Here is a 21,377-nt window from a genome sequence, read left to right as displayed (position 1 = left end):
TTGATCATTAAATTAAAAAAAACCCTAATCTACCCTTAAATCTTTCTTTCTTAAGAATATATAAATGATTTAACATTATTCTCTAACGGCCTCTAATCCGTGTCTTGTTTTTTTTTTCTGCACTTATATTAGAAAAGCTAAGATAATCTACACGTATGCAATTTTGGTCGAATCAAAGAGTACATCAGTTTATTTTAAACAGCATGCTAAAAGCCTATTTGTACTATAGAATCATGCTTTTTTTTTTTTTTTTTGTAAATTAGAATCATGCTTTTTTGTCATTGAAAATTCTCTTTTTGAGTCCAGTTTGACAGGCAACAACCACAACAGAGATTAAACTGTGCAATAATGGAGTCCAAAAGCGTTCCTATTCTTTGCCCCCACTACTCCACAAACCACCCCCCTTCCCTTTATACAAAAAATTAAAGCCACCAATTTTAAAAGTAGTCAACTTTCAGGATTCAAAAGAATATGCATGGATCTCTCTTCTTTCGCCCCTTAAATAGTTTTCTAGCAATAACTTTTCAGCCTTCATCAAGCACTCAATTCCCCCCACCTTTTCCTCCAAGCAAAGTTTGGAGATATATACTTAAATTTCATTATTTTTTTGGATTTGTTCTGTCTTTCAGACAGAGATGTTCAGCCCAGTAGGCTGATATGTTATTCTTAGATCTAGTACCCTCTCCAAGTATTTATGAAGGAGATACCCTTGAGTCAAGCAGATCACTGTGCACAGAATACTATAAGGACGTTAGCCAATGAGGTGTGTGTGCGCAACAGCAAGAGTGACGTTACAAGAGTGACAGCATAAAGAGAGAGCGTATCTTTAGGGTTTACCTTATATTTATAGAGGTTACCTGTGGTAGTGTGGATGGACCTTTGGTGCCTCTGATAGGGGCCCAGACCTGCTTGCTATGCTGTCGTATTAGGATTAGTATCCTTAATGAATATTTATCCATAATTATCACTGATTCATATCTTGAATTACCCCTTATTAAGTTTATTACTTAATGGACCCTTTATATGGTACATAACAGGATTAATCAATTAATCCATGGAGGATTAAAAGGATGGCAAAATTTTCCTTACCAAAATTTTAATATTCAAAATTAAAACTCGAACCCACTTATTATATTGAAACAGCCCCTTATCCACGTGATTGATAGTAAATTCTATTCCTCTTGCTCTTACTAATTCCAACTTCATTCACCATTCGCATCATTTATTATCACATTTTTTCCTTTCATTGAGAAAAATAAACAACCAAGAAATTAAAACTTGACATTTCAATACATGATCAAATAAAATCCATTCGTTGATTGATGAAGGGTGGCAAATGGTTTGCACGCACTCCAACACCAAGAAAATCCCTAGTCTGTCCCCATGCATTCTCTTCATTCTGCATTTGCCATCGTTTTGTAGGGGGCATTTGTGACAAATCACCTGAATAGTTCTCTGGCTCACTCCCGTGACTTGTGAGCAATGAATTTGAACCGTATATCCCACAAAATTTGTTCCCATCTTGACTTGGACTATTGCATTTCAAACCTAAGCTTCCAAGGAATGATGGGTCAGTTGAAGTTGTCCCAATTTGTGCAGCTTTTTGCAACAAAGCTGTTGCTGACATGTTTGCTGAGGTTGTTTGATGAGATTGGTGTTGTGAGCTATACAAGGAAGGAACACTAATAAGTTGGTTTGTGTTATCCTTGACATTAATATTGACTAGTGGAAGTGAAGTTGTACTAGTTAGCTCTTGACTTCCATTGGATGAAAGCTTATTACCAAACACCCAATTTAGCTGATAATTAGAGGGTGGTGGTGGTGGATTTGAGCATGAAACAAGTGGGTTCCTCCCAAGTTGATGAATCTCATGCAAATTGGTATTAACCATTGTCTCATGAGCTTGAGATGCTTGAGCCATCCAAAGGGATAGCCCTCTAGTTGTTTGAATATTACTAATTGTTTCATCAGTGCTTGAAATTGGCTTGAAAATTGAAGAAAAATTGGTTCCCATGTTAGGCCCCAGGGAATTTTGCATGACACTGTAACCCACGTTAGACCCCAATGGGTTGTTTATGTTTGCGTTTACCCTTGCTGTTTCTTCTGCTAAGGCATCACAGAAGGCCCTGTGAGTGATGAAGCTATCCCTCCTGCTCCATCAAAATTAATCAAAAAGAGAAATGTTAGAAAAATTGTATCAGCTCACAGAAAGTCTACATGATAGAAAATTAATAGCAGAAGACCAAGAAATTTGTAGGTGTTACCTAGCAAGAGAAAAAATTTCTTACTTTATAACATTTAATGTATATACCACCTCAATTATATCATTAAAAATATAATTAAGGTAGATTAGTAAAAGAAATTAAAACAGAATAATATTCACATAAGGAAAGGTTAATTAAGATAATTCCAAACTAGCTTAGAACTTTTGTCTTTTAAGATGATTGCAAAAAGGTAATAAAACTTGTGTGGGTTCTTTCAAGTTGTTTTCACTGCACTAAGACCCATTCTCTTTTATACTCCTAAAAGCCAAATAGACAGAAGGCACTCAGATACACATGAGTCACCATCACCACACACAAATCCACATGCACCAGCAACGAGAGGAGTCAGAGACAAAGATATCCTAACTACAGTACTCCACGGACTTCAGCATCATGATTCATTTTTTCCTACATCTTTTTTGAGTTTGATTACCACTATAGTGCATGAAGAAAGCGATGCCCTTTCTTTTGCCACAAAGATAAGGACAGTAATTGTTGCCTTATTTTTCAATGCTTTTTTAGACCACTAGACAAGTTACCACTTTTACATAAAATTTGATTACTATCATGATTTGGATAACAGTTTTGATCTAGCTACAAGATAAGATAGATAGGTAACTACCGTGAAAAGATAGTTCCACAGTCACATTTGTATTCTCTGGTGCCACAGGTTTTTGAGTGTGCTTTCCAATCTGATTGCACAGCATAACGCTTTGAGCACTTCTCACACTTCCACTTCTTCTCACCGTGCTTTCTGCAAAAGTGCTTTTTTATCCCAGTTAAGTCTCCAAGAGCCCTTGAAGGATGGTGGTGAACACAAGTCTTCTCTGGACAGACATAAACTCGCTTCCTTACTTCTTTACTTGTCCTCTGCTTGAGCTTCCAAGGAAGGTTATGTCCACGTCGATGAAGTTGAAGATTTTGATCCCTTTGGAAACCCTTTAGACAAATTTCACACACGAATCTATTGGTTGCCATTAAAGTCTTTGGTGATAAGGCTATGACTTCAGCTTCAGGATCTATGCATATAGAATATTCACACAATAAATCATTGCTTTTTTCACTATTAAAAAAGCAATTACCTTTGAATATACTTATGACAATAAAAAAAGAAAAAAAGAAAAAACAAATAAGCCATGAAAGAACGAGCTTACCTGGGTTTCCAGGGAGGTTTCTCTTCCTCTTCAAAACAGGAGGATTATTTGATCCACATGTTGGGTTCTGAGGAGGGAAATTACCATTTGAAATTTCTCCATCATCCATGATCTTTTCTTGCATCTCAAGGTGTTTCTTCAGTTCTAAGTTTGACTCAGTTTGAAAGAAACACAGAAACAGTTAAAGCTAAAAGCTAACTACGGTGGAACGAAGTATATATATATATATATATATTAGTGTTTGAATTAGGAGAAGACCAGAGAGAATGTGTAGGTACCCTTGTTAATTATATGGTTCCAACCCTAAACAACACGAACTGATATATGCTAAGATGGGATCTCTCTGTCCCTCCCTTTATCTCTCTCTCAAATGTTACACAGTCAATTTAATTATCTACTTTTTAGGTGGAATAAAAAACTAAGATGCTGTGGGAGGCGGAAAAGTAAAAAGAGGAGAGAGAAAGAAAGATGAAAAGAAAGGGAAGTGGGGATCTAGACAGGGAAATATAGAGAGAGAGAGAGAGAAATCAAGAGGAGGTGAAACAAAGGTGTATGATGACACATATGATGAGGTCGGAAGAAAGTTACCCTCCATTTGGAATGATTATCCCATAATTTGTTGCTTTTTGTGCTCTTATTTTTCAAATCCTTTCTCATTCAATGATCTTTGTTTTTTAATTTAACTTTATAGATTTGATAATTAAATAGGAAGGAACCCCACTATGTTCTTAAATATATAAAGCTTATATTTATCGGACAGAGCAGTAATGCTCAATTTTTTTTTTGTAGGTTACAGGGAATAGAACACACAACCACACACTCTCACACACCCTATTACACACACCCACACCACTAGGCTAGCCCTAGTGGAATTTGAAAGTAGAAACAAATTGTTGCGTATATATCATATATATTTCATATATTAGTTACTTAAATATAATTGAGCTTAATTAGATTATGAGATTCTAGATCTATATGTTCCCTAAGGATGAAATATGTCAATATGTCAGAGACGAAGAAGGCAGTAATATAGATCAAAGTTCTAAGGTGTTACCGTGCTATCCTCAATTTAGCTGAGGGTGCCAAAAGTAAGAGATGTTTGAGGGCTGGTTATGTTTGATGAAAGAATTTTGCAGAGTAATAATAATGGAGAATGAATGTAAAGATGAATGTGAGGGAGTAAAGGTCCTTTTACATAGGAGGTTGGAGATTATACACAAAGTGTGATGCCATAAATCATTTCCAACTCTATTGGCCCCATTAGGTGTGAGGTTGCATGATTATTCATGCGGGGAAAATGTGGAGAAATAAGTGTAGAAAAAAGTTGTGTGCGCCACGTGTCAAGTGACAGTAATTCTCTTGGGTAGATATTCGTAACGGTTGAACTGGACCATCCGCCCGGACCAAAACAATAATCTAGTCTCTATAAAATAAAAACGTAGTTACTCAAAGACCTTTGTCTTCTATAGAATTGGTCCTTTTGCTAGATTAATATCTCAACTTGAAATGTTCCCACTTGCAACCATTTAAATCAAAGCAAACGCTGTTTGTGTCAAAAAGTGAAAATCATTGTGCCTCGTGTGTGAGTGTGACTGAAAAAAAGAAGCCTACCCTAAACCCATATCTAAATTGTTCATTTTTTACAAAAAGCAAAACCTTTCGAGTCTTTCAAACATAGTCAAAGTGAAAGTAGCAGGTCATTTCCCCGAAGAAGATTGATAGATTCCAAAATGTTGTAAAATGCTTGAAATAATTAAGTTTGTCATTATAAATTAAAGATCAGTTAGTTAGATATATATATACTTGTTAATTGCTTTGGAACTCTTACTTGAAAACAGCCATGCACGTGTGTCCATACACTCTCATCAAACTGTCCAGGAAGATAAATCCAAACGAAAAGACGAAAAAAACATAGAAAAGGGAATAATCGTCCGAATGACAACATGACCATGTCTCACATTGACTGTATTTCTAGCCCACTTGGAGCTTATATTCATCAAACGTATCTGTTGTTTCTTCTTTTAGTATTAATATATATTAATCATTTCTATTATCATATCACGATGATGATGCACCCAGTGGTCAAACATACTTTTGACTTCTTAAAACAAATTGAAGGTCTATGAAGAACTTAATTGGGTGGTAGATGTATAGCGTGCCTTATACATTTCTGATGTTAATTTTTCGATGCTAGATAGTTTACTTTATAGCCCTTTCTCATCCTCTTTTGCGTATAGTTCTTTTTCTTTTAAATAAAGGTTTGTTTCGATAAAAATGTTAACCTGCTTATCCATGAATAATGTGACCTAACAAATTAAAACGATGATTAAATTGCAAAAACAATGGTTTTTTTTTAAGTAATAATATAATCTAGTATGAAAGGCATATACTTTTAGAATCTTTTAATAATTTTCATGGTCTCCAAGAATTTTATTAATTAAATTCATGTTGTTATATAACATCTTTTTGGTTTAGTGTTGTTATATAACATTTTAAAACTATATATGTGCACTCAATATTCGATTTTGGCATAAAACTTGCATATGTGATATTAATTTGAAATTTATTGTTCATTACTGGTCATGCTTGATAGATTTACGTATATAACAATTTATGTATAATTAATTTTAGATCCACGATTTCAATAAGATATAATGGTGTCATTTACAACTTGGGATTGTATATTTTGTGGCGACATCAAGAAATAAGCTATTGGTTTGAGACTTATTTTTAACGAACTTTTTTTCTAAAATTAAAATTAGACAATTGATTACACATAAGTGGAATGATTCTTTGTTACGATCATTTATGTTTATTAGTTTTGCAAAAATAAAAAAATTGACTAATGCTATGATTCATTTCAAGATGCTTTAAAACCCAATAATTTAGTGATCTAGCTATTTGTAATGGAATCAAGGCACCTAAAACTTGGTCAGCTTTGTTTAATACAATTAGCTAGTGTAGGTCTTAATTTAAGAGATTTTTGATGAGAAGATCCATCAAGTTATAAGCCCAATGATTTTTTGATGTAATATAAAGTACTATTTTTCTGTAGACTCAGTTGAATATGAAATATGTTAATCTAGGAAATGCCGCTGAGTAAAGCTTTGCGTCGGTGCTAGAGTATTAAATAAGTTTGAGATTTGAATAAATATAAAAAAAAAAAAAAAAAAGTTTGAGATTTTATTAAATACTAAGAATATTATGAAAGAGAATATGTTAGAAGACAGCCAGCTTACAAAGGCAGTGAATTTTTCGAAGTGTGAGTAGTCGTCTCCTTATGGGCTGACTTTTCCTGTTAAATTGGTAATCCTTAATCATAATCTAATGATTTTTTCCTTTCTTACATTGTTTAAAATAAAATTTTGGAATTTAGCTGTTGAACTTTGGTGGCCCTAGAATATTCTCTCCCCTTCAACACTTCTCCCAAAGGCTTCAACTTTCAAGGCTTTGTGAGATTCCTATTCAAACTTCACAAACGTCCTTAATTGCCCCACCCTCTTCTTTCTGTCTCTAGCTTGACATAGTTGTTAACAGTATACATTTTAATGCAAATGAGTTTAGGGAAAAGCAAATTGTTGTCACCAAGGGTATGTTTGTTTCTTTGTCCTCTTGTTCCCAAAAACTGAAGAGTATTAATACCATGACATGCACAATATTGTTTGCAGCTGTCTCAATGTAAAATTTCCATCTAGAAAGACTATATAATAATAGCTCTGCTCTATTATTTCTTATGGAAAATTTTGCTTTGATTGTTTATGCAATTTTGTTTCTACATTGCTCCAATATTAAAACAAGTTATGCCATCAATGCGTAAAAATAATGCATGTATACGTTTAAATTATAAACAAAAGCATCTTGACAAAGAAATTTAAGCTCAAATTACTAGAAAGGGTAATATTTTAAAGTCCAAATTTTCAAAATTTCTACAAGTAGATTTAGCTTGATTAAATTGGAATAAATGAGCAAAAGTAGAACCGATTTAGATCTGGGAATCGATTACAGAAACCCACATGCTTCTGATTATCAAAAGATGGAGAATATGTTCCTTTTAATATTGAGCACTTAATAATTCTTTTCTTTAATATTTTGTTGTTTCCTTCTTTTTTTGGGTCATTTGCTGTACAAATGCATGATGCTACAAGATCTTATTGCAGTTTAGCAACTTTACGGACACACAAAACAGCCCTTGACATGAATATTCCCTTTTGGATTTGCCATTTGTACTTCACTTTATAATGCACGGTATTCTTTATAATGCATAATTGCAACATTATGCATGTTTTTCCATTAGAATGAAATATAGAAAAGGTTCGTCGTTTTCTTTCTTATCAATGATATGAGAAAAGGAAAAACAAAGTTGCAATAAAAGCAAAACAACTCAGCCACTATATGCTGTCTTAAATTTGTTAGTAAATATTTTGATGAATCACACTAAAATCAAAAAGGGAATTAAGAGCAGAGAGAGAAAGAAAGAGATATATATTTTTCATTATACTTTCCTTATAACACTCGTTAGAATCACCCTATTATAAGGGAATATAAATAACCACCAAAACCCTAAGATGCAATATAACTGGACTTAAACTCAAACTATTAAAATAAAAGTAAGGCCTATCAAAGATGACATATTAGTTGACGTCAAATAATTGAGCAAGTGGAGGTAAGAGCACGTGTTTGATCCTTCATAGTATCATCTTTGGGAGAGGTTTAAAGCCTTAATCCCGATATCCTTAGTCGCGAAGCGATGAACTGATTGGAATATCTCCAAAAAATTAAAACTAAGGCCCAAAATGATGCAAGTCTTTATAGGCGCGAGGACACTATCCTACACCTTGAGCGACTCCCCCACTCTACGCTCGCTCGTCGGGGAATATTTGATATATAATTATTAGGTTTAAAGTTTCTAAAATTATTTTAAATAACTTTATCTATGTTCATCAAAATATACACATAAAAGTGTGTTAGGCTCATGTTTTCTTTTTCTCTCTCTTCTCTTTACATGGGTCCACATGGACCCCACACACTTTTTTGTATCTATTTTGGTGAACATTAGATAAAATTATCTAAAGTAATTTTAGAAACTTAATTTAAACCCATAATTCTTAGGCTTTTCTTCACTTTTTTTTTTTTAGATAATCTAATCAGTTCAGGACTTTGCGACTAGTCCGATTCGGAAGTCCCGAATTAAGATTTTAACCCCTTCCAAAGACGATACTTATTTTTCTTTTCTTTCTTTTGTTAGTAAACTGAGTCACAGAACCAATAATCACTTTTCTAAAATCATTGTCGTATTTTAAAACTCAATATAAGTGAAGTGATTTAAGAGGAATAGTAGGGAGGTTGTCAATATAATTCATTTTGCCGTTTATATTAACACGTTTTGAATTGGTTTATATTTTGCTTTTACTAAAAAAAATCATTATCGTGTAAGTAATTTCATAAAATGGATTATATAATTTTAGAACACCAAAAGATTTAGGTTTACTTGTTGAAGACATAATTCTTGATTTCTTGAAGACTTATTGTTTCCTCTGATGCTCCTGCAATGAAAAGACTAGATCTTCCTCTGTAATTCACATCACTCCCTGATCACAACCGTCGATGGGGCAAGTTGTGGAGTAACAGTTTTCTAACACATTGTGAATGCAGAGAGGACCTAGCCAAACTTATTAACTCTAGTCCTCTTCCCATCATGAACCTATGGATTAGACCTACACTGTTACCCACACTAATCAATTTACAGATATCCAAGCTCAAATAAAAGGATCACTTAATTAAATGGGCTTTATATTGCACCCTCATATGGATCATGACTTAGTCCGTTTTTATCAAAACAAAAAAACTATAATTGATTGAATCCCACAATTATTATAAAAATTTCTAACATTCAAAACTATGGAGAGAGTTATTGACTGAGACTTTTGAAAGAGTAAAAAAATAAAAAAATAAATTAACCAAAATATGCACAAATTACAACGTAAGGGAAACTAGTCTTCTTTATTTTCTGTCATTGGTTGACGTCTAAATTAGATTCGTATGTTTCATGACATTTAAGACGTCTTACACAATTTGATGTCTATATATAATTGCATATAATAAATTATGATTAAAGGTAAATATCATCCAAAAAAAAAAACTATAAAGTAAAAAACTCCCATGTGTGATAACAACATGATTGAATGCCCCTATATATTCCATGAAATTTAATGGAACAGCATGAATAAGAAAAGGGATTAGTTAATCAACAACAGTTATTGTATATATGGGATTGATTTGTGTTTCTGAACACGCTTAGAGCGTGAAGAGGCAGGCACTTTGTCCTCATGGATAATGAATTGACCACCACTATAACCTCAATCAACAGATTACGAGATTGCCATGTAACATTACAAGATTAGAAGGATTGGATTCTCTTTCTTACCAAAAAGAAAAAATAAAATACTCTGAATTAAAAATAAAATAAAAAAGAAGAAGCAGCCATGGGCACTAATATTCTCTCTTTCTTTTCAAGGTGATTCGAGCAGGCCATAGCTATTAATTATCCCCTTTTAATAAAGAGGTAGGGACCAAGCGTATGAAGAGAGATAGAGAGAGATCAAATAATGCCCAAATTCGAAATTATTTATTCAAGAAAACCAAGTCGTCAGGCTGTATTTGTGGTAAACAAAGGTCACTATCTATCTTCTCTCTGATGTGTTTGCAAGCAAGGTCACCATCAAGAATTATATGAGCACAAGGAAGTTGCACTATGGATAAAAGAACAATGTTTTTTAATACAAGAAGAAATCAAATTGGGATATTGTCCTTCATTTTGTTCATTGAATTATTGGCAAATTTTGATGGGCAAGATAGCAAAAGGACAGATTTCAAAACTCCCTTGTAGGAATGATTTCAAAGACATGGAGGGCCATCTTCCACTCCGATGATTGATAATTTGATATAGTTAATCACACTGGGTACATAACATTGGCCACGTATAAAAATGGGTCTTTGTTATCTACCTTAATGTTCAAATTGATGGTGGCGTAGAAAGAGATGTTAGTTATACAAGAGATATTTGCATAGAGAAATAATATTAATAATATGCTAATCAATCTAGTCAAATCCTACATCTCTTCTCTTGGAGCGGTTCATGAGTCTTGAAGAGGCAAGCGTTAATATTCTGCTAACTAATATCAATTCAAGTAGCCGACAATATTATCATAGCCAAGTTGTCCATTCCATGAAGATGAAGAAAGGAGAAAAGGGGTGGATGATGATTAAGGTGGATTTGGAGAAGGCTTGTGATTGCCTTAGCTGGAATTTTGTTAAGGAGACTTTGAATGAGTTGGGGCTTAACAACAATCTGTCCAATCTAATATTTAATTGCATATCAACCAATACAATGAATCTGTTGTGGAATGGTGTCTTAATCAAAGATTTTGAACCCCAAAGAGGTATAAGACAAGGAGATCCATTATCTCCATACCTTTTTGTGTTGTGTGTTGAGAGATTAGCCCACTTGATCCAAATAGCTGTGGATACTAAGGCTTGGAAGCCTATTGCTTTAAATAAGAAGGCTCCCCCTCTATCCCATTTGTTCTTTGCAGACGATATTATTCTCTGTGCAGAGGCATCCTTGGAGCAAGCTCATGTTATTAATCAGGTCCTGAAGATGTTTTCTGTGGCATCAGGTCAAAAAGTCAGTGGAGACAAGACTAGAGTCTTTTTCTGCAGTAATGTAGGCTTCACCAGAGCTAAGGAAATCAGTGAGTGCCTTGGAGTGGGAATTACTAATGACTTGGGTAAGTATCTTGGAGTTAAGTTGAATCATAAAAGAGTTTCCAGACAATCTCTTAACCATGTAGTGGAAAGGGTCCAGAGCAGACTCTCTTCTTGGAACCAGTCCTCCTTATCTTTAGCAGGGAGGATCACGTTGGCTAAAGTTATTCTGGAGGATCTTCCTGCATACACAATGCAAACTACTATTGTTCCTGTTAGTGTTTGAAAGGAGGTGGAAAAATTAACCAGGAGCTTCATTTGGGGTTCAAATCCAAGCAAAAGGAAGATGCTGGAGCAGTGTATACAGAACCAAGGAGGAAGGAGGCCTTGGGCTAAGGAATCAAAGGACAGTAAACAAAGCTTTTGCTATGAAGATTGGTTATGGTATGATGACTAATAAAGATACACTCTGGGCCAAAATTCTTCGCAGCAAGTATAAGTTGGGACTTGATCTTATACCTATATTAAAAGAAGATAGGAACAACTCCAACACTTGGAAATGAGTCTGTAAAACTTGGAAGCATGTTCCGGATGGTTCGAGAGTTTTTGTTGAAAATGGGAATAGAACAAAATTTTGGTGGGATAAATGGGTTCCTGAGATGGGAAGGCTGATAGATAGGGTGATAAGACCAATCCCAGAGGAAGCTAATGAGTGGTATGTGGCTGACTGTTTGAATCAAGAAGGGAATTGGCAGTGGTCTAAGTTTGAGCAGTTCCAAGATGTTGAGGTTGTTAGGGCCATTGAAAATGTGATACCTCCATCTGATGCAGCAGGTCCTGATAAGGTTATTTGGGGCCACTCTTCAACAGGTGATTTTATAGTTAAATCAACTTATAGTCTTCTAAACCCTCCTATTATTTGCAATAAATGTAGAAAGTGGTCTCTGGCTTGGGAGTGGGAGGGTCCTCAAAGAGTAAAAGCCTTCCTCTGGTTGCTGATTGGTAAAAATTTACTCACTAATGATCAAAGAAATAGAAGGAACCTAAGTGAAGATGTGAAATGTAGTAGATGCCATGCCCCTATTGAAAACTGTAACCACATCTTCAGGGAGTGTGATTGTGCCCAACAAGTTTGGAGGCTATGTTTCAAAGGTACGAATTTTAACTCCTTTTGTAATGGTGACTTCAAATGCTGGATTGAGGAGAACTTAAGTAGAAAGAATTCTAATAAGAATTGGAGAAGATTTTTTGGGGTTATGTGCTGGTTGATATGGCAGGAAAGGAACAATTTTATTTTCAATGATTCTAGGAAACATCCCATCGAGGTGGTTCATCAAGCTTCTACTTTTGTCCAGAACATGGTAGTGGTAGATAGCACTTTGTTAAAAGCTGGTCTTCATCCTAAGACTAGGAAAGAACTAACTATTCAATGGAAACCTCCCCCTCCTAATTGAATTAAAATTAACTCTGATGGATCATGTCGTGATAATGGAACCAGACTGAGTTGTGTGGGTGTAATTAGAAATTGTGTTAGAGAATGGATTTCTGATTTTTCAAAAAGACTTGGTTGTGGTAATGTGTTGATGGCTGAGATTTGGGGAGTCGTAATTGGGTTGGAATGGGCCTAGGATATGGGTTACCAGGAGGTGATTCATGAAATAGAGTCTATGGAAGTGCAAAAGGTGATTTTGGGTGGATGTATTGAGTCTCATCCATGCTTTGCCCTGGTTTTTCGAATCAAGAAGATGATTGAAAAGAATTGGAAGGTGGATATAGCTCATATCCATAGGGAAGGTAACAAGGTAGCTAATTGGTTGGCTTGTCAAGCCTCTAGAATGATTGGAACACTGTTTGGTATGGACCTCCTCCTGATAGCTGCAAAGACTTGCTTATGGGGATTGTATGGGTGATGGTGTGCCCAGAATGTTAGGTAGTTAGGTTGTTCTGTTTATTTTCTTTCATACTTATACAAAAAAAAATATCAATTCAAGTACCACAAAGTTTAATCCAAGAATCAACAGAGGATCTCAGCCAACTTAAATTATTTTTGATAAAATGGTGGCATTGAGGTTTGAACCCGTAATCTTATGCACCAAAGATATTTACTTTATGCAGATTACTTAAATCTCTTATTATTAGACCAATCCTAATGATTTAGCACAAATGCACTATCTTCCAATGATGAAAAAACTGGACCGGACCGGCCGGGTCGACCCGGAACCCGGTAAACCGGTCACCTGACCGGTCCGATTAGCTATTTGGATGGGGAATGTAACAGAACCGGTTTGACCCGGTATGACTCGGTCGGGTTTTGAGAGAACCGGTGACCCGACCGGTTTTGAGTTGAACCGACTGGGTCATGTATATATATATATATTTTTTGAAAAAACAAACAAAAACAACGTCGTTGGGTCAAATGAGAAGGGAGACTCAGAACAGAAGAACTGGTGTTGTCCATCACAAACCACAGGCACAAACAAAGCACCCAATCCAAAAAAAAAAATAGAGAACAGCTGAGACTGTGGGAGAGTGGAAGAAAAAGAGAACCACAAGCAGATCTGATTATTCCATAGTTGCGAAGATGATACCTTGAGAATCGATTGAAGCATCGTTTAAGATGATACCTTGAAGAGTCGATCGGAATAGGTAACCTTCTTTTTTGCTTTGTTGATTCTTTTTTTGTTTTTTGTTAATAAAAAGTATCTGGAGACTCCACCACTTCACCCCTCGTGAATTTAGTATAAGTGAAAAATGAAATTTCTAGGAAGGTGATTCTTTTACATTACTTTTTTTCTATTTTAATATGCAGATTGGACAAGACTACTTGTCTTCGACTTGAATAAGCATAGAGCCATAGACTTTCTTTGATGATACGGTTGGAGTAAAAATTGATGATTCTTTTTCTATTTTTGTTATGTATTGGTATTTTAATTGATTCATGACTAAAACACGAAAAGGAATAACAGATAGGATAGAAAATCTACTTGCCAGATTCTCTCGAAAAAATAGAAAATTCTGTCTGATTCATAAAGTGAAAATAGATGATGTTCCATTTCACAGTTCACTATCGGAATTGCTTTGTTTATTTTTTTTGTTAGATTACTTTCCATCCAAAGAAAGTGACTGTACCGAATACATGCATTTGGTGTTCTACACTGGTCTGACTTACATGATGAATGTTGCACATGAGCTTCACTTCCTTGGTATCTGATTTAACAATTAACATCAGATTATTCAATATTAGGTGGGTTGTCTCAAACTTTCATGTAAATGGGTTTTTGTTTCGGGTGGGAATGGTTAAGGATGTCTTAGGAGGGGATGATGTGAATGTGGGACTTCAGTCATCAGTTGATTGCTTGAAAATTTAAGAGTATTTGTGGTAAGCAATATCTTCATCTACTCGGTTATTTCCTTATTCCGTTATAATCTTTCATGATCTAATTTGATAACACACTGGATATTTCATGATTATGCATAGAAACCTTCTCAATGTATTGGAATGTTGATTATTTGAACTGTGAGATGTTAAGAAGTAGAAATTTGGCAAAGATTAACAAGAAAAAATGGCAGATGATTCCAATAAAGAGACAAGTACCAAAAAAATGCTAATATCACTTCTAAATTGCTGATATCGATATGATTTGATTGATTGCTCACAACCTTTTAAATTATAAAGTTTTGAATTTAATCTCTGCAAAGTCTGATACCACCACATGTATTACTCCCCTAGATAAGTAGCCACATTAATGGTTCGATTCTAATTATGCTATCTATTGGTAAACTAATTTATTACTTCAAATACATGTATTCTGATGGTCCAAAAAAATATATACATGCATTTTTCTCTAATCAGCATATTTGAAATTACCAATATCAAATAACTTGTAATTATTGCATGGAATTTTTATTTTATTAAAGCTAGAGATGTCTTCTACTCAACCTGAAGCACCAATCTCGCAAGAAATTTCATCTCAACATTCATCTAAAAAAAATCAACACAGGGGAAAAACTGATCCAAGTTGGGCACATTGTAAACAACTTGCTTAAGAGAATGGCAAAGTTGTTCTAGTATGTCTTTATTGTGATAAGATAATTAGGGGAGGTGGCATCAATCAGCTTAAAACCCACTTGGCCAGAGAAAAATGGCAAGTTGAACAATACAAGAAGGTTCCGGTAGATGTTCGTTTTTAAATGAAGCAAAATATTGATGAGTGTAGGAACAAAAAAAGAAAAGTTCAAGTGGAATATCAAGATAGTAATCCATATGATGAACATCAAGTGCTACCAGTTGATGAAGTGCTAGAAAATCCATCAAGAAAAGCTCCTTCTACATCTCAAAAGGGGAAGAATATTAATCCTCTAGGTTCTTATTTTATGCCTAGAACAACTCCTGGAGCTCAACCTGGCATTAAAAGAGTGTTGCAGAGTAAAGAAGTAATGGAGAAGTGTGACATCGCAATTTCCAAATGGATGATTGATGCTGGTGTACCATTTAATGCTGTTAATTCATCATATTACCAGCCAATGATTGATGCTATTTGTAGCATGGGTCCAGGGTATAAATGTCCAAACTTTTACAGAGTTCGTGGTCATTTGTTGAATAAGTGGGTTGGCGAAGTCAAGAAACTTGTTGAGAGTTATCGCACTGTTTGGAAGCAAACAGGATGTACTATTATGGAAGATGGGTGGACTAATCGTTGTAGGAGAACTCTTATCAATTTTCTAATTTATTGCCCAAAAGGAACTATTTTTCTGAAGTCGGTTGATGCTTCTAATGCTTAAAAAACTGCAGATTTATTGTAAGCTTTTTAGAGATGTGGTGTTAGATGTTGGCTCTGAAAATGTTGTTCAGGTTGTGACTGATACTGCTGCAAATTATGTTGCTGTTGGGAGGTTATTGGAGGCTGAGTTTCCTACTATTTTTTGGTCTCCTTGTGCTGCTCATTGTATAAATTTGATGTTACAAGACTTTGGAAAGTTAGAGGAAGAAAGTTTTGTTGTGTCTCATGCTGCCAAAATTACCAAATACATCTATAATCATTGTCATCCATTGCATTTGATGAGAAAATATACAGGTGGAAGGGAAATACTTCGTCTAGCTCCGACTCGCTTTGCCACTAATTTTATTGCCTTACAAAGCATATTGGCTCAAAAGAATGCATTAAGGGCTATGGTAACTTCTAGAGATTGGACAAGCTCAGCTTATTCGCAAAAAAATTTGTGGAACAAGTTTTAGATTCTAATTTCTGGAAACAATGTGCTGATATTTTGAAGCTTACTGAGCCATTTATTCGTGTGTTGCGTATTGTTGATAGTGAAGACAAACCTGCCATGGGTTTTCTTTATCAAGCTATATTTAAAGCTAAAGAGGAAATGATAAGGAGATTTCAAAGAAATAAGAAGAAGGTGGAGCCTTACTTGACCAACTTAGATAGTTGCTGGGATTCACAACTTCGCAAAAATCTTCATGCCTCTAATTATTGGTTGAATCCAGGTTGTCGTTTCAATAATGAAGAATTTGAAAAACATAAATTCACAACATCAGGCCTTTTGGATGTCATTGAGAGATATGCTTATGGGAATCCTGATTTAAATTCTAAGTTGACAAGTGAGATGAGAATATTCAAAAATGCTGAGTTAGATTTTGGAAGGCCATCTCCTAAACGTGAACGGAATACCGTGATACCAGGTAAAATTTATGATTTATATCTTTCTTTTTTTATGAGCATTAATTGTTATTATTGTTGAATAATATTAATACTAATTTATCACATGCAATATTCTAGATCAATGGTGGGAATCTTATGGATGTGGTGCACCAAATTTGCAAAAATTGGCTATTCGTATTTTAAGTCAAACTTGTAATGCTTCGGGTTGTGAACGCAATTGGAGCACATTTGAACACATTCATTCGAATAAGAGAAATAGATTAGAGCATCAAAAGCTTAATGATCTTGTCTATGTTCGTTATAACTTGAGGTTGGCACAAAGGTATTATTGAGTATTTTTTTTATATAATTATTTCTCTAAGTATTTTCTAATTTTGAAAATTGGACAATTTAATAAACGTAGGAGTCAATTGAAGCATCAAAATTATGATCCAATAAATTTTGAAACATTTGAGGAGCACTCTAATTGGGTACTGGAGGAATCACCACCATACTTAACAGTTGAAGAAATGGAAGCTTTACGGACGGAGCTTGCACATATGTCCATTCAACCAACTTTAGATGAAGCAGGTGTGTTTACTTATTGTTTTATGATTATTTGATTGTTTGACTACTTCATGTTAATAACTAACATACATGAAAAATTGGCATTTGTTTTAGATCAACTAAATTTGGATGATGATGATGAAGATGAGGCACAAGACAACATCATGGAAAGTGCAAATCAAACTGAAGGCAATGAAGAAGGAGAGCATGAATTAATTGACACAACTTTGCCTCCTAGGGCATAATTATATGTTCTTTTTTTTTTTTGGAAATAATAATTATATGTTCTTGTGCTAGCAATTTGAGCTGTTTGTTTTCTCTTGATAGTGACAAAAGCTATTGTTATAGACTTGTGATGGATATTAAATGTTTAGGGACAAGACAAATATTATATGTTTGTTGGATCTTTTGTTGGAAAATGTTGTGTGATTTATTTCTTTTCAAATTAGAATATTTGGAATTGGTATCATATTTTACAGGTATTTGAGTGTGTTAATAGTTTTTTTTTTTTTTAATAAAAATTAAAAATTTGTATATACTTACCAGGTCATGCAGTTGAACCAGTGACCCAGTGTCCCGGTACCTCGACCGGGTCGATGACCGGGCCGAGTTTAATAATATTGCTATCTTCTGTTTCAGTTTTGGTTTAGTCAATTATTTGAAATTATAATTTCTTGAAAGATATCAATTAAGGTCATGAAAGATGAAACTATAGATTGTTCCATTTTAGAGATACTAGGCCCGCATACTAACCCATGGCCCATGACTTAAAAGTTGAAGGTCCATGAGGAACCCATAAGTTTTTATGCATCTTAATAATTTAGGAACAACTGTTTCTAACCTCCTTAAAATATGACTCATTTGCAAAAAGCCACATAGATTATTAAATATTTCTATTCAATCTCTCAATCATAGCCATTATTACAATAACTTTTTTTTTATCTCTATTTCTAACAAATTGAAAAATTCAGATCGCCTGTACATAAACTATCATTGACATGGCAAAATTTACTATCTTTCATATGATTAACGGTTTATTATAGGGTATATTATTTCTCCTATTATATAAGATAAATTCTCCTACTTTGACCCAAAACGATTGAGAAATTTTTTTTTATAATTTCATTTGATTTTAAGTTATATTAGTTTTTATCATGACAATTTTTTATCAATTCCCAAATCATATTGTTTAGGATGATAACACTTTTTTTTTTTGGTAAACTAGGATGATAACTCTAATAATAATAAACCCTTATTATATTTAATTTTTATTTTTTCACGTAATTAATTAATTTTTAAAATAAATAACATATACAAAGAATAAAAGGAGAAGAAAAATGAGGTTCTCAACTAAGTTCAATTTGAGTGGCTCCAGTGAGACCCTTAAAGAGGTTCCGCATAATTTGACAATAATAGACTTTTTTTTAATATAATTTATGATAAAATAAAATACATAAACTTGGAATAAAAATTAATTTATATTACAGGATAAAATTATAAGCAAATAAAAAGTTTGATTATGCCACGTCATTTCTTTATTAAGAACTTTAACCAATAATTGACCAAACGGTGTATTAATGTATTTTGATAATTTTTATAATTTGAGAGTAATTGATTGCAATTGAGTGAAAATTTCGAGATGTAACACTTCCCAACATTCATTTACGATGTCGTTTAAGGAGACAGAATAGGTATACACATACAGAGAAAGGTAATGGGTTCTATTCTATCGATATATAAACACACGGTGCGGCGCTGCACCCTAGTGGTCAATTTCCTACAAACATAGCTGAATTCCAATAGTTATTTCCTCATACGAATAAAAGGGTTTGGAAATGGATCCTCTTATCTCAGAAAAAATATGACATTGTCACGTGAGAAGATCACAATCATATAAAAGTAAATCAATGATTATGATTTTGTAACTACTTATTTTAATATATTTTTTCTCTACTCTTTTATTACCATTGATCTACATTTGTATAGTTATGATTTTCCACATGTGATTTTTTCATATTAAAGGATACTCCAGATCCGGTTTGGAAATGGATCCTCTTATGTCAGAAGAAGGGTTTTGAGTTTCTTGTGATTGTATGAACCGTTGAGGTATCCATGGATCTCATAATCTTCTGGATATATTTCAAAATACAGAAAACCCCGCTTCGGTATATATATATATATGTTGAAGCGATTGATTACTTTGGAATATATCCGAATACTATGAGATCCGTGGGAGCCAATCCATCCAACTATTTCTCATTCTGAATGCTTGCTATAGACTGGTGTCATAATACTAATATCATAAGAGTTTCATATGCATCTTTTTGTTTAAGATTACAACTTTTTTTGAGGCAAATTTTAAACAAAAACCAAGATTCTTATCTGGCCTCTTGACCTCATGATTACAGGAACCCTTTTTTGTTTCTTGCTATCAGTTTGGACTTTTATCAACATATGGTTTTTATTGTATGTTTAAAATAACTGATAAACTATTTCTCTTGGGATGCCTAAATGTGTGAAATCTTATCTGCATTGTTGTTGTGTCAGTGTCTCCTCATATTTCCTCTTACTTTAAATCAGACTTGACTCAGATTCATATGCTGGTTTATTTTTCATCTGAATTTGCTATATTTGTTCCTTTGTTTGCATTGTTGCATCTAAGGAAGCACGGACACCTCAAAAAACAGGAAGTGTCGTGTCAACACTGTCAAATGGAATTTGACCGTGTCCGACACGCAAATTTGACTGTGTCCGACATGGTCAAATGACATTTCGTAAATTTTTTTTTTAAAAAAATTAAAATATATTAATAAAACTTCCACCTGATCATATCAATCTTCTTCTTTTTTTTTTTTTTGTCTTTTCCCCCTTAAGTAGATAAGAAATCATCTCATCATCATTGTTGTCAATTCCTATTACGCTCTTGCTGTATCTCCTTCTCTCTTATGTATCTCTCTCTCATCTGATTTGATCTCTCTATATGATATTATCTCTCTCTCATCCCAGTTTCTATTTTTTTATTAAAGCTTCCATCTTTATAACGTGTTGGTGGATATTATTAATTTAGTTTTATTTGTTTGTTAAATTATTGAATATTAAATAAAATATACGCTATATAAATTAAAAATATTATTTAATATTAAAACTGTTCCAACGTGTCGAAATTCATATTTTTTTAAGCTTGACGTGTCGAAATGTTATGTCGTGTCGTGTCACGTATCGCGTGTCGTATCAGTGCTACATATATCCCTAATTTTTTCTGCTACAGATTATTATTGAGTGTTATAATTCTGCTATATGAATGGTAATATTGTATTTGTTGCTCTATGATAATTTTGCAAACATTTTTTTTTAATAAATGATGGCACTAAGATTCATGGGAAGACAAACAGAGATGAAAATTGAGCCTCATTGTTGACAGGGGTATGAGTCATAATAGAGGCGGACCCAGGTGGGAGCCCGTATCCGCAAGTGCGGACATAAGATTTTACTTTTTTTTTTACAGGTTCTTATTTATCTCTTGGTTAAATATTTATATTAGGAGTAAATATCCTTTTAAGTCCTTAACAAAAAATACAGTCCCTACATTAGTCCTTTATAAAAAATTAGTCTTGAGGTTTCTAAGAAATTCAAGGTGGATCAATTTAGTTAAAATCGTGATCCCTCACAAATTCAAAAAAGACCCACATTAGTTGCTCAAAAGGACTAAAATGTGCCCACTTTGAATTTCATAAGGAGAGCAGGTACCTAAATTTTTTTTGTAAAGGACTAAAGTGGAGATCGAATTTTTTGTTAGGAACCAAAAAGAGTACAGGTAGTGTTGACTTTTTCATTCACCATTATAAAATAGAATGATGATGTATGATGTACTAGAGTATATTCTAATATTTGTTTTGGAGGATTGGTAAGATTTAGAGAGAAAATGATTGGTCAAACTATTCCCTGCAGCTGGTTATGGAAGCAACTAGATTATGAGCGAGTTCATAACCTTGTATATAAAGCGTTAATTTAAACTGTCTTTACAAAAAAAAAAATTCGGG

The 21,377-nt window shown here is 33.8% G+C and overlaps 2 protein-coding genes across 2 annotated transcripts; one reads left to right on the top strand and one right to left on the bottom strand.

The window, feature by feature from the left end:
* Positions 1-1,218: 1,218 nt before the first annotated feature.
* Positions 1,219-3,527, bottom strand: LOC133307197 (zinc finger protein NUTCRACKER). Its single transcript, XM_061507654.1, is given in 4 exon segments — positions 1,219-1,344; positions 1,346-2,150; positions 2,887-3,283; positions 3,419-3,527. Coding segments are annotated over 4 exon segments (1,437 nt in total).
* A 9,226-nt stretch (positions 3,528-12,753) lies between these two features.
* Positions 12,754-17,582, top strand: LOC133307195 (uncharacterized). Its single transcript, XM_061507653.1, has 7 exons — positions 12,754-13,022; positions 15,340-15,769; positions 15,915-16,295; positions 16,397-16,811; positions 16,909-17,113; positions 17,195-17,361; positions 17,452-17,582. Exons 1-7 carry the CDS (start codon positions 12,754-12,756, stop codon positions 17,580-17,582), a joined length of 1,998 nt encoding a protein of 665 aa, XP_061363637.1.
* Positions 17,583-21,377: the final 3,795 nt, after the last annotated feature.

The sequence above is a fragment of the Gastrolobium bilobum genome, unplaced genomic scaffold (genome assembly GCF_033153095.1).
Source record: "Gastrolobium bilobum isolate Gb01-03AN ecotype WA unplaced genomic scaffold, APGP_CSIRO_Gbil_v1 utg6974, whole genome shotgun sequence".
Taxonomy (NCBI): domain Eukaryota; kingdom Viridiplantae; phylum Streptophyta; class Magnoliopsida; order Fabales; family Fabaceae; genus Gastrolobium; species Gastrolobium bilobum.
The sequence above is the reverse complement of the archived record's forward strand: the minus strand, read 5'-3'. Positions and strand labels throughout refer to the sequence as shown.

Coding starts and splice junctions, on each gene's coding strand:
- LOC133307195 (XM_061507653.1), top strand. CDS start 12,754: ATGGGTTACCAGGAGGTGATTCATGAAATAGAGTCTATGGAAGTGCAA. Junction 15,770..15,914: donor TTGTTGAGAGTTATCGCACT/GTTTGGAAGCAA, acceptor AAAAAACTGCAG/ATTTATTGTAAGCTTTTTAG. Junction 16,296..16,396: donor AGAATGCATTAAGGGCTATG/GTAACTTCTAGA, acceptor GATATTTTGAAG/CTTACTGAGCCATTTATTCG.